General features: G+C 46.7%; 1 protein-coding gene across 5 annotated transcripts in view; it reads right to left on the bottom strand.

The window, feature by feature from the left end:
• Positions 1-12,737, bottom strand: part of EXOC6B (exocyst complex component 6B) — a 292,943-nt gene that overhangs the window by 106,176 nt on the left and 174,030 nt on the right. For all 5 annotated transcript variants that reach the window (XR_010884476.1, XM_067298408.1, XM_067298409.1 and 2 more), the window contains exons 13-17: positions 12,561-12,658; positions 11,498-11,603; positions 10,224-10,333; positions 5,737-5,848; positions 1,233-1,367 (exon numbers count right to left, since the gene is read on the bottom strand). Coding sequence is in view for 4 of the 5 variants with exons in the window: in XM_067298408.1 (XP_067154509.1) it covers positions 1,233-1,367; positions 5,737-5,848; positions 10,224-10,333; positions 11,498-11,603; positions 12,561-12,658 (561 nt within the window). In the remaining variant the exon portion in view is untranslated. The remainder of the gene's footprint in view (positions 1-1,232; positions 1,368-5,736; positions 5,849-10,223; positions 10,334-11,497; positions 11,604-12,560; positions 12,659-12,737) is intronic.

Here is a 12,737-nt window from a genome sequence, read left to right as displayed (position 1 = left end):
TGACTCAGTCCTTACCCTTAAGGTAGCTCAAGGCAAGATCTCCACCTTGGAGATATTCAAAAGCCATCGGGATAGGGTCCTGGGCAATGTGCTCTAGGTGACCCTGCTTGAGCAAGGGGGTTGGACTAGGTGACCTCCAGAGGTCCCTTCCAACCTCAACCATTCCGGGATTCTGTGAAGGTGCTCCTAGACAACTACGGGTTTATCACAGCCCTCATGCTAGCTCAAGCTGCAGGATGCATGCTGCCAGGTCAGAGGTGGGCATGGGCATGGTTGGCCTGACCAGGCAGGACCCGGAGATCAGGAGGACAAATCTAGTGTGGAAAGGGAGAGACCGGGAGGGGAACCTCCTGTACAGAGAATGGCTGAGAACCACCAAAGCGTGGTGGAGACCGGGCGCAGGCCCCAGGCTACAGAGCTCTTCGCAGCTCTCCCCATCGCAGATGTTGGGCTAGGCAGAGGGTCTCTGCTTTATATCTGCGTTTTGCCCTTTATTTCCTGCTCTCCTGGATGAAGAGGAGACCAGAACTCACTGAATTATTCCCAGAGTGCTCCTCTAGCCGTGGGGCAAACCTCACCTAACCAACTCCCTACCGTCGCCGGAATCTTTGGCACTTCTCCTATCTTCTGCCCTCTGGCTACAGGACACAGTTCAGACACTCCAAAATTGGCCCAATTATAATCTTAAGACTTTATTATATAGAGTATTTGGGGGGACACTCCTGGGTTATGACTGAAAGACAGCCAGACTGGGAAGTCTAGCAGTTTCTTCCAGCCCTGATTTTTAGGCAATAATACTAAAAGGAGTGAAAAGATAAAGGAACGTAAGTTCTGAAAGCCTGTTTTCCTAGCTGACTGTGAGAAACGAGAGAACTTGCATTCACGAGCAGACGTACGTAACTCCATACAGAGCTCAAATGGCAAAATGATAAAATTAATTTAAAAAAAAAGCAGGCCTTTATTTAAAAGCTGCTTAAGCCTTTAGATAACGAGCACTGTGGCCACAGCCTGTAAATTAGGACTACCGAGGCTCACAGAGGTTACGGGTACAGCTGCTCTGAAGGAGCGAAAAGCTAGTCTGCTGGTGTATGCTTCTCACGGTATGACGAAATTACCGATCAGCTCAGCTCAGCTCCCTGCCTACACACGCGCACACACACTTTGCAAACAGATCCTCTCCAAAAGGGTATCTACAGCGGCTCCCTGGAGGTCATATTTACTAGCTCTCTCACCTTGAAAGTCGTGGTCCCATAGAGCTTCGTAGTGTGCACAGTTTCTGGAAGTACATTAGTGATATTGGTTATGAATTCCTCTAGGAACTTGCAGGATTTCTCCAAATGGGTCGTGTTAATAATAATCTGTACAAGCTGCAAAAGGCAAAAAAAATGTAGTCAAACATTGTTTGTGTTCCTGAAGCCAGGGCCATGCCAGATTAAGGGATGCCAATTCATAAGATCTTCTGTCATGAAAAGTTGACACTGTGCAAACATACTATGCTCCGCTACACACTAAGAAAGGCTGTCCTCCTTTAGCAACATAAGAAACCGAAATAAAAGATAACATTTTGGGGAAGGCATTTCCCATGACAGCCACTAATACCACAAAAGATTTTCTTTAGATGAGTTTCCTATATTCAGCTGTCAATCAGTGTCCTTTTTCAGTACAGTTCAAATACAACAGGCTTACAGGAAAAATGCCATGTCAAATCGCGAGTACTCTGTCTGCTAATGAACCCTAAATAACCTGTATCTTGAGTGACACCGAACAACATCGCACTAAGGCATTTAACAAAGAAACCACAAAGTAGCTTGGTGGCAATTACAAAGTGGTTTTACTTTTCTAAGGGTGGTGCGAGGTGAACAGCAGATCTCACCCGGATATCTTTCAGGTTATCATACCCACCATTATCTGCAATTTTCTTAATGCTGTCTTCTCAACTTCCTTCACACGACACTATTTTGGGACATTAAAGGTAACTACAGTGTAAAAGGCTCCACTGAAGTCAATCAGCACAAACATTTCCAGTCCAGTGCAAAACAATCAAGGCTTCCACGCTAGGATCACTGAACTGGAAGCCAAATACATCATTAACTCCTCAAGCAGATACCTTTTTCCCATGCAGACTGCTGTGAATATTTCAAGGTGTAATATAAGCTATAGCAAAACCATTCCAAATAATTTCTAGCTCAGTTATCATGCCAAAACAGGTCTCTTACGATCACAAAAGGTATTAATTTCAATGCTCCAGAGTGACACAACTTAATTGCTGAGCGAGGGTACGGCGGTCTGTAACACCTCGTTTAAAGAAATGACTTTGAAGCACTCAGAAATCATTTGCTTCTGAATTAGATGGAAACTGCCAATTCCTACACAGCCAGAACATTGTTTCTTTTCTCCTTTTGCCCATTTGATCCTTTTATGTTTAAGCACCTATCTGAGTGTAGCAGTCATATAAATATCGAAGTAAAGCTACAAAGATTACAGAGCCCAACTCTTGTTAGTGCCAGATGACATAAGTAGGGGAAATGGCCACAGACTGGGAGGTTCGGTTTGGACATTAGGAACAAAAAAAAAAGTCATTAGGAAGGTAGTGCAGCACTGAAATAGTTTGCCCAGAGAAGCTATGGGATATATATTTTGGAGAAATTAAAAGCCAGCTAGAGAAAGCCATGGCTGACCTGATCTAGAGTTAGAAATAATCCTATTTCCAGTAGGTGGTTGGACCAGAGACTTCCAGAGGTCCCTTGCTGCCAACTCTTCTGCTATTCCAGTCAGTGGGTTTTTTTGTTGTTGTTAAGTTAAATTATGATTTGAACTCCTTTTGTTTTGCACTTGGTCTCTGAGAAGTATTACACAGGTAACTAAGAGGGTTTCTCATTTCAGAATTCCTTGGATTAATTCTGTTCCTGATTTTTGCCTTCAGATAAGTGGTCACTTGTTGGTCTTTCCTGATCCTGTACAACGCTTTGCTAGCCTAGCGAGCAAGGCTTATATAAAACCAGATGCTGCTTAAATTGGGTAGCCAATTCCTGCCGGCAGTAGGAAGACCAAAATGTCACAGAAGACAAATTGCTTCCACCTTATACCAGGGTCTCCACTGAGCAGGAACATCTGAAGGAAAGACAGTGGGAAATCAACAGTAAGATCACTGCAGCTTCATCGTCATCTAATGGCCAGCGGCAGCAGCAAACTCACCCATGGGGGTCGAAAGCGTGTTCTCTCCCAGCAGGTGTCTTGCTGTCCCCTCCATGAAGAACCTTTTCCTCTTCCTTGACAGGGAATCCACAGAAGCTATTTGTCTTCACTGGACTGATAGAAAATTCCTCAACAAGCACACCTTGACTGGCTTTTGTCTGGATTGATCAGGCATCAACAGGTAGCAGCTTCCTGGTTTAGTTCATCAGATAGCCCTGACATCAGGGTTGTGATATATTTTCCATAGTTTCAACTTATTTAAATGTTAGATATTGCCAACTGTGCGACATTCCTCCTAAACCTCTTTTCCAATCATCACAACTTAAAGGTCAAGATCAGCTCAAACCTGAAGGCACAAATTGAAACACAGCAAATTCCACTTGAACATAAGAAAACACTTCTTCACTGTGAAGATGGTTGAACGTTAGAACGGGTTGCCCAGAAAGATTGTGGAGTCTCCAACCTTGGAGATATTCAAACCCCAATCGGGAACAGTGCTGGGCAGCCTGCTCTAGGTGATCCTGCTTGAGCAGGGGAGTTGGACCAGATGATCTCCAGAGGTCCCGCCAACCCCAACTAGTCTGTGATTCTGTAAGCGTTTTGGTTCTCTTCCACCACTTGTCATGAGCTGTCCTGCTCTCTCTGGCTCCTTCACGTTCTGATCTTCTCTTGAATTTGGACGGCGGGGGAAGGAGAGCCTTGTTGGGGTCTCCAAATGAAACAAAATAGTAGCTTCCTTCCCCTCCCTTTTGTTGAGAGAGGGTCATTCAAAATGTGGAGATGACAATTTGCTGCTGAGATGGAAGTTCTTCGCCGCACTGAAATTTATTTCTTCCATAGCAAGAGTCCTGCTTTCTATAATTTTTTTTAATCCCTTGAGAACAATCCCTGATGGCTAATTCCAAGCCACCAGGTATAAACCTGGAGGTTTCAGTGCAGATGCTGCGTCTAGTGTTATGTAATTACGAATTCACAGACTAGACAGTGGTCTTGGTATCTTTACCAGCACACGCCCCTGCACCCTGCCTGATCTTCCTTCCTTCCCAGTTAAGCAAACAAGCACTCAGGGCGAGATATCTCAATGGCTCAAGGTCAGAAATCCACTTTCCCTTTGTTTTTCCCCCTCTTTGGATGGGTCGCTGCAGACAAGCAGGACAAACACTGGAATTATTTGGAGCAGACTTGGTAACAACTTCCAATGTCCACTGCTCAGAGGCAGCCCAAAATGACAGCAATGAAAAGTGGATTAAAGAGGATAACAGACTGGTAAGGTTGGTACCTTGTCCACTGCTTGGAGGAAGATATTGGAGTGCCCAGAAGAGGATAGCGTTGCCTTCTGTGAGAAGTTAAATATTTCTCTGAGAAGTGACATTTAGGCAAGATACTTAAATGCCTTTGGAATCCCTCTGACAACAAGACTATGCTTGCATATGATCTAGGACTCCTCAATGTGTCCTCTAATCCTTGTGCTCCATGCAGTCACATCAAATTTTATTTATTTTATTTATTTTTTTAAGAGGGAAGGTTTTGAGAAACTCAGAGGAAGAAATGCTGTGTGCTTTCATTTGGATGCACAGGTCATTGGTTATGCAAAAAAGGAAAAAGGCAGGAGGGAAGTAACATGCACAAACTATTTTTTTCTTCAATCCAATTAGAAAAAGAATGAAGACAGAGACAATATAACACAGGGAGAAATCACCCACACATTAGTTGTATCTTGGTATGTGGTGAGGACAAGAGGGAGCAGGGGATAGTGTTGCATTCCTTTTTCTGGAAGAAGGCTCAGGAGGAGGAGGAATTTGCCCCCAAGGAGATGCCAGACAGTAAGATAAAGGTCTGAGGAAACGTCATGTGTCAATACATACTGCCGCAACCGCGCTAAACTCTCCAAAACACACCTGCACTGGGTATTTGCAGCGTCCACAGAGCACTACGGGTTTAGGTAATTACATCTTCACAACTGCAATTGTATTAATAAATGCTCATTTAATAGCAGCGCACAGAGGCCCCAGCAAGGCATCCAAACTGCCTTAGGAGTCGCAAATGCTCCCGAATAGTCATGATTTACATGCATTTTGCTTACCAGAAATCTAAGTTTGTGCACAGAAAAATACCGATCTCAAAACCCAAATACTGACATAGAGCTTTTGCTGAAACCACCGTGAACATCATCTTTGGACAGGACCATTCTCCCACATCTTCCAATCCTCTTTAAACTCCCACTTTTCTCTTCTCCAGCACAAAACCACCTCGACACTCCCTGATGTCCTCCTACCTGCCACTTTATTTCTGACACATAATGCATGGAAAATTCAGAAGTAGGGGAAATCCTAACAGCAGCTGCCAAAAAGCTTCCTCTTTCCCCGAGCGCAAGGCGTTTCTTGCTTTGTACGGGAACGCTGTGCAGTTCCCTTACTGCTTTCAAGCCAAGTATTTTATAACACGCTCCGGACTAACATCTTTAAAAGGTGTTGCAATGAGCTCCACGGGACCAAATTTTGCCCTGACCGGGCAATCGTTCCACGCGCAGCCAAGCCTTACCTCCGTCAGCCCTACGTTCTTCCTCTTAATGACGTTCTGTAAACAGTTGCTCAGCGTTCGGGTCAGCAGCAGATTTGTCGATTTTCTGATCATGTCATCGACTTCGGTGGAGCTGAAAGGAGAATTGAAGAAGAGATTTGCAAAATGCTTCATCCCAAAGAGGAAAAAGAAAACCTGCCTGAAGCACCCCGCAACCTGGTCTGCCTTCTACACACCCCGGCTTGTGCCTGGTCGTGTGCCCCGCATCCAGGCACCGACACGCTAGTGCAATTTCCACCTTTCCACGCACGCTTAAGTTTCGCTGATTGTGAATGCGCAATGCAAGGGATCGTATACCTGCCTTGAAAAAGGAATAAAAAAAATGCCCCCCTGCAAAAAAAAAACCTGATCCGCACGTTGCTTTACTAAACCAGACCTGGAAACTCTCGTAGCGTGTAAATGGCCATTGCCAGACAGTTGTGACTTCAGTATCGCTGAAGTTTGGGGGTTTGGTTTTCTTCTTTTTGATGTTTGCATAGACAAAGGCTACTCAAGGGAGCCGGTCTTTGCAAAGCAACTTGAGCACCGCCGGGACGCTGCCTTGCACACGCACACACACGCCAGCAAGGTGCAACCTCCCCTTTGTGCAGGAGGTTCTGGAAAGCAACCCGCACGCAGACTCCCTCGCTCTGTCGTTGGCACTGCGTTAGGACTGACACGACAGGTTCATCTCCGTGAGCCCCGCAACAGGCAGCTGCGGGCCGAGACAGCTTTACACCGGAAGACTCCGAAACATTAGTAACTTGAAGCAGGAAGCTCAGTTTGGTGCATGAACCAGCCAGACGCTCGGGAAGCTGACGGGGCCAGCAAGACTGCGTCTTCTCGCCGTCCCCGAGTGAAGCCACGCTCCCGTTTCGGCAAGGCCGGGGACACCGTGTCTCGCTGCAGCTTTCCCAAGGAAAAGCCCAGCTGTGTGAGTCCCCGTACGCCCAGCGGCTGCTCCCCGCACTCTGTTCCCCAGCGGGTTTCTCCGTTATTTCCTTTTCCTTGATCTCCTCCGAGCTGCAGTCCTGCCAAGGGCTGGCCACAGGCTCTTCCCAGTTGAGTGCAAGCCAAGGTGAGCCAGAGTCGTGGCAGGATCTAGCTGCTCATAATTGCAATTCAACGTCAGAGGCCAAAGCCTTCATGCGGGTCTTGCCTAGATGATCATCACGGCTCCCCGTGAGCTTGCCTTGCTCCCGCTTGGCAGACAACAGCACCCTTCAGCAGGGACAACCAGGGTAGCCCGTTCCTCGTCTCGGACGGACATCTCAGCTCCTTCGCTTTGATTTCCAAATCCCGCCAAAGCTGCGGCTGGACCAGAAGCGCCTTCCTCCAGCACCCTGGACGTTCACGCTCTTGGCTTTGGTTGCACATTGGGTAACAGGGTCTGAGTCCCACCCCAGCCGCAAGGACCCGCGGCGTCTGCCCAGGGGTGTTCGGACACTGAGCAAGGGGGAAAACGGGAGCGCTCCCGTCTGGTTTGAGCAGGTGCCGCACTGAGAGTCCCCAAATCCTCTTCATTTCAACAGAAAAGGTGAATCAGGGCAGGAAGGGGAGCGATGGGCATTAGCCGTTGCCTTGCCCAGGGCCAGCTGCAGCGAGTAGCTGGAGCAGTCAGTCTTAGGGCACAGACTCTTGACCGCGAAAGCAGAGGTTGGATCTCAGTTCTCAGTACACTAAAACAAAACCAATTTTTACCTGACTTCACAATATTTTTCATGCGAGCTGCTCACCTTACATGTCTTAAGTCAACTTAATCACCAACATCATTACCGGGTTTTGGTCTGCAACCACAGACCGCTAGTAACACAACGCCAGTAACGGTCGCTGTCAAAGAAACAACATCTATCGGGCTGTCTCCAAATGGCTGATTTAGGTGTACGAGCCCCTGATTATTATTATTATTATTATTATTATTAATTTTTTTTAAAAAAACTTTATGCACCCATGGGATTTGCAGCACTTTAAGAATTGCGTACCAAATGCTTTCAGGCTTGGTGCTTTGTTTGAAAAATCAAAGTCCTCATAGATTAGAGTTGACATCTCATACTTCCACCAACTGTTTTCCAAAGATATCGCCTATCTTTAAAACGGGAAGTTCTACCGGAACTGGGGGAAGTTTTCCAGCCAGTGGATGCTTTTAAAGACACCTCCTCGATGAGGTAGCATAGAAGCTTTTTTTCCAACACAGAAATGCTTAAAATATAAAGAAGGTTTTCTTTCTCTTAATCAAATTAATAGAGCCACACCAAAAAACTTGCAACCCTTACAAAGGCGCTGCAAGCCACAACCTTTCTTTAAATACTTAAAGAGCAAAGCGTCTTTCAGAAGCATATCCACACGAAGGAGAACATTTCAGCACAGCAAATGCAAGGAACCAGTTCAGAATAATAATTTCAAAAAAAATTACGAGCTGCGCTTTCTGCCATCGGCTCTGTTCCTCAGGAAAAGACCGCCGAGCATTTAAGAGAACTGTCTGCGTTAATGACAGCCGTGTCCCATATCCCGTAGCAGCAGTCGTGACCTTCAGGCCTCCTGTGAGTGACAGGCTGACCCCGAGCTCTCCAGGGTGCAAGGTAAATGACAACCAAAGAAGCAAAAGAAAGAGAAGAGAAAAGAAAACTTGCTGCCGGCTTTGTAGCCAAGCTGCCTAATAAAAACTAATTCAAACTGTCAGGGTGAAATGAAGAAAGTGTCAACAGGGGTTTTCAGAGAAATATTCCAAATGTTTGGCTAGAAAACCCAACAGCTCAGCTCCCTGCCCCCAGCCGCCCCTCAAAAAGGGCTGGAAAATCCAATGTCGAAAGGAATTTTAATAACTTGTCCCGGGGGACCCCTGAGGAGGGACCCAAGGGAACACTTTTCTTCCACTCCCTGACAAACCTAATCATCCCCGTAATGGTGAAGAGCGCAAAACTCGCAAGGGAAGTGCCAACGGAGGAGTTGGGTGACACTAACATCCGCGTGAAATAGGACCATTCTGCTGCCCTTCGAAACCAAGGCATTTAATGGTGACCTACAGGTTAAGAGCCTTGGGACCCACCAAAGGGAACAACCTGCCACCAGTGAACGGGTGAGATTAAACTCAGAGACTGATGGTGAGAAATGTCCTCTGCTTGAGCACCAACCAGCACGAGCACTGGGGCAATATCCAGCTTCAGGCTGTGCATTAAGCTGCCAAGGAAGGTGGAAGCCCTCCTACAGCCCCACCGCTTGCTAGCAAGGTGCTGCAAGCGCTCGGAAGGGGAGAAGGATCCCTCCTTAACGTAAAACGTCATCGTTAGTTTATACGTTTCTACCACGTTGAGCACATCACCGGGTGTAAACAGAAAAACACACAAACACTGGTGAAAACAGCATCTAGGTACCTCAGGATGGAGCAAGATAAACATAGGGAGTATTTTGGAAACCTCAAAAAATATATATATATACAACAACTATATATTCTCATGGGAAGGAAAAAACACACAGAAGCCAAAGCTTATTAATACACAGAGCACACAAACTTCTGGAGTCCCCGAACTGGCAGAAGCCTTGTTCTGCTTTTATCTGCACTCCGAACTCGGGGCCTGTGCCACTAACGAGCGTTAGCGTGCTCAGCACCAGTTAGAGCAGAGGACTAGATGATACCCACCTAGCTCCAATCACACTCCGAAATCAGAAGCAAAACCCCACCAACTCCTGCTGGACTTCAGTGCAGGAGCTCACGCAATCCCTAATCCACAGAGGAGAAGGCACCTGGCCACGTTCCTGGACAACACGGGCAAATAGCTTCTTCCTGCTACAGAATAGCAGGTGGGGCTGCTGCACTACCCAAACCAGGGGAATCTCATGTCATTCATTAGGAAAAATCTCCTTTAGAAATAGAGGTTTCTGATTTGAAGCTGTGGAGGTCTTGGCTTGTCCCCCGTACTGCTGCATCTACCCGAGCAGGTTCCTCCCAAGCACAGCGCTGCCTCTGTGTCTTCTCCAAAGCGAGGGGAAGAGCGGCCACGCGAGGGCAACCCAGGCAGACACTTCGCCCAACAGCAGCGGGGAGGACGAGCCCAGTGCCAGCACACTCAAGGGCCAGCTCAGGCAGCCCGGCAGCACAGGTTATACCAGGCACTGACCCAACGACAGAAGGACATCGCCGTCTTTCTCAGGACGGCCAGATTCATCTATGCAGTACAAGCGACTCCAAGACGTCTTGGAGGGAACAGCCTCCCGCTTTTTCTGCGGCTAGCACAGTATCGTGCCATGTGTCCTGCATGAGACAGGTATTTTGAAGACGTGGCAAGCTCTTTTTATACAAAAGGTGCCACTGCTCCAAGGAGAACATCACCTCCAGCCAGGAGAGGACACATCCAAGCAGCTGAACAGCATGAAGGCTTGAGGAAGGGAATTCACACTTATACTGAGATCTTTCAGTGCAGGCAGAGTTGCAGAGCTACTGTACTATAACCATTAGCACAATCCCCCCATACCTCAGGTGAAGGTCTTCCGAGAACTTCAGACAAGCATAGATGAATTCCTTAATCTGATTGTAAACTTTAGGCACAAACTCAGAGAAGGGGAACTTCTTTGGAAACGGTTGCTGTAAAATACAGGAGAGAACCGAAGTAAGTCGACGAGCAGATATTTAGGAGGGACACTCGCCTCTCACAGCCAGCCCTGAGTGACGACTGTTTCCAGCTACATGTTCCAAGCGGTCAAATTAATTCTAATATTTAGCTAAGTCCAGCAATGAAACAACAAGCCAGCATTTATTGTATATTACATAAACATTTCAGCCAAGTGAAAGACCAGATAATCACTTACAAATGGCCCAGTGGTGCATAAGGGATTTGGGCTGGAAGGGAACTTGCAGCTAGAAAGGAGCAGGCAGAAGAACGCTATTTCTCATCCCCACTCCCTTACCCTTATTAAAACAAACAAAAAACAACAAAAAAAAACCCACCCACCACTGGAGAACTCCTTCACTTTTATTTCCCACCGTGCACAAGGCATTTTGCTTGGTCACCTCCCACGGTTAACGCTCAAGGTGAGCGCTAGCTTACGGCGCCCAAAGCCAAGAGGAAACAGATGTCCCGTCACTCGAACCCAGTTTGAAGGAGCCACAGCACAGACACGGCTGGAAGGTGCAGCACATGAGACTGGGAAACTGAACACCCTGATGGAGTTTAAAAAAAAGTCTGCATCCTTCCCCCAAAGTCTAAACACTTAACTTGGATCGAAAACCTCCCTTTCCTAATTAGGTTCACCAGGCCTGGAGCTCGCTGCCTGCCAGATGTGGAGTGCAAGGCCAAGCATGCTTTTAAGGGACATGGGCTAGGTCAAATTTGGCTACACTATTAGGTTTTGTAAGCACACGCTTTTACAAAAGCCAAGATATACCGTTTTGTTGGACTTTTTTTTTTTTAATATGAGATATTAAAGCAAATAAAGGTCAATAACATGGTTCATAAAATGGAAATAAAATACCAATGGAAGCAGATATTTCTAGTACCTCCCTCACATGCTGCGAATATTGCTGAGCTGTGATAGTACATTGTGATCCGAAAAGAAAATTGATGAGGTATTGAGATATATGCACTTTCCTCAACCATGCCAAGAGAAACGCAACACATGGAAAGTATATTTGTTCCTTTCTCTTGGGCTCTTCTTTTTTTTTTAGACACTTATTTTTAACAGTTCTCAATGCTAGTAGCAAAGGTGCATTAGGAGACAAGCTGCGCAGGTTGCCCCCTTTAAAGGTTACCTTTTCAAGTTCAGCATCCTGGAACGGGAACTGTCCGACTATTTTCTTATAAATCTCTTCACTTATTACTGGGATGGGACTGTAGTTATCTGAATCAAGTATATTTCTATAAGACAAAAAAGAAAAAAAAGAAAGACACAGCTACAGCAACCCTCCTTGCAAGCAGCGACATCACTATCAATACTTACTTCAACAGAAAAGCCAGTGTTCTGGGAAGAGAGACCAACCACAGTTCGACACATTTCTTACTGTTCAGTTGACCCAGCTCTTTAGCAATAGGCACCGGGTGAAGATTTGATCTGCAGCAGTGAATCCCACAGGCCTAAAACTTCTCCCCACGTTTGTGACTGCTGATACCGTCTTTGCTGTAGCCATACATGATGAGGTCTCCAAGCTCCCTGCCTTCAGTCTACATAAAACCCATGGCCACAGCTCAGCGGTGATTTCAATCCAGACTGGAGGTTCAACAGCAGTTGAAAGCCCAAGCGAGCTCCAGTCCTCTCTGCTACGACAAAGACGGACACTCTTCGAGCACCGACAAGCCTCCAGCACCTTGAGACAGCTGAATCCTCCCAGGATTTCCCAGGAGACCATCACAGGAGGAGCTGGTAGCTCCAGAGTAGACCATGAGACCCCAGACAACCTCGGGTGCCCCACCTGCGGGCAGCGGCTCAGCTCGCGGACATGCCCGCTGCCACGCTGAAAACACTGCATGCAGCGCAGTGCAGGAATGAGGATGCAGCAACACTGCCATGAAACAAGCTTTTTGCATCCGTCCACCTACCAACTGACGGAGGGGGATCCATAACGACAGCATAACCTTATCGCTCCACAATGTAAAAGGTTTGGCATACACTGATTTATTGCACGTTATGATCCTCACAACTGAATTTCAATGGGATTTCTCAGGTCCAAGGAGAGCCCACGCTAAGACTAACAGTGCCCAAAATTAGACACAAGCTTGCCACTAATCTCTCTTAAAAGAACAGTTATATTTACGGGCTAAAACTACTTTGTAAGGGAAGTCTTGGTAGGGCACAGGTTTGCTTAAAGAGCTTCTTACCTAAAAACTCCTGACCATTTCTTCAGCAGGGTTTCGCTATACTGGTCTCGGATTTCCAACAGCATGTCAAAGAGCTGGTTCACCGGGAAGCCGTATCCCTGCATTGGCGGGGAAAGAGAGCTACTCAGTTTGGATAAGAAAATGTCACCAGCGGGGAATTACACGATATTTTCTGCA

This window comes from Apteryx mantelli, chromosome 5 (genome assembly GCF_036417845.1).
Source record: "Apteryx mantelli isolate bAptMan1 chromosome 5, bAptMan1.hap1, whole genome shotgun sequence".
In the NCBI taxonomy this organism is placed as follows: domain Eukaryota; kingdom Metazoa; phylum Chordata; class Aves; order Apterygiformes; family Apterygidae; genus Apteryx; species Apteryx mantelli.
This window is presented reverse-complemented; position numbering and strand designations above follow the sequence as displayed.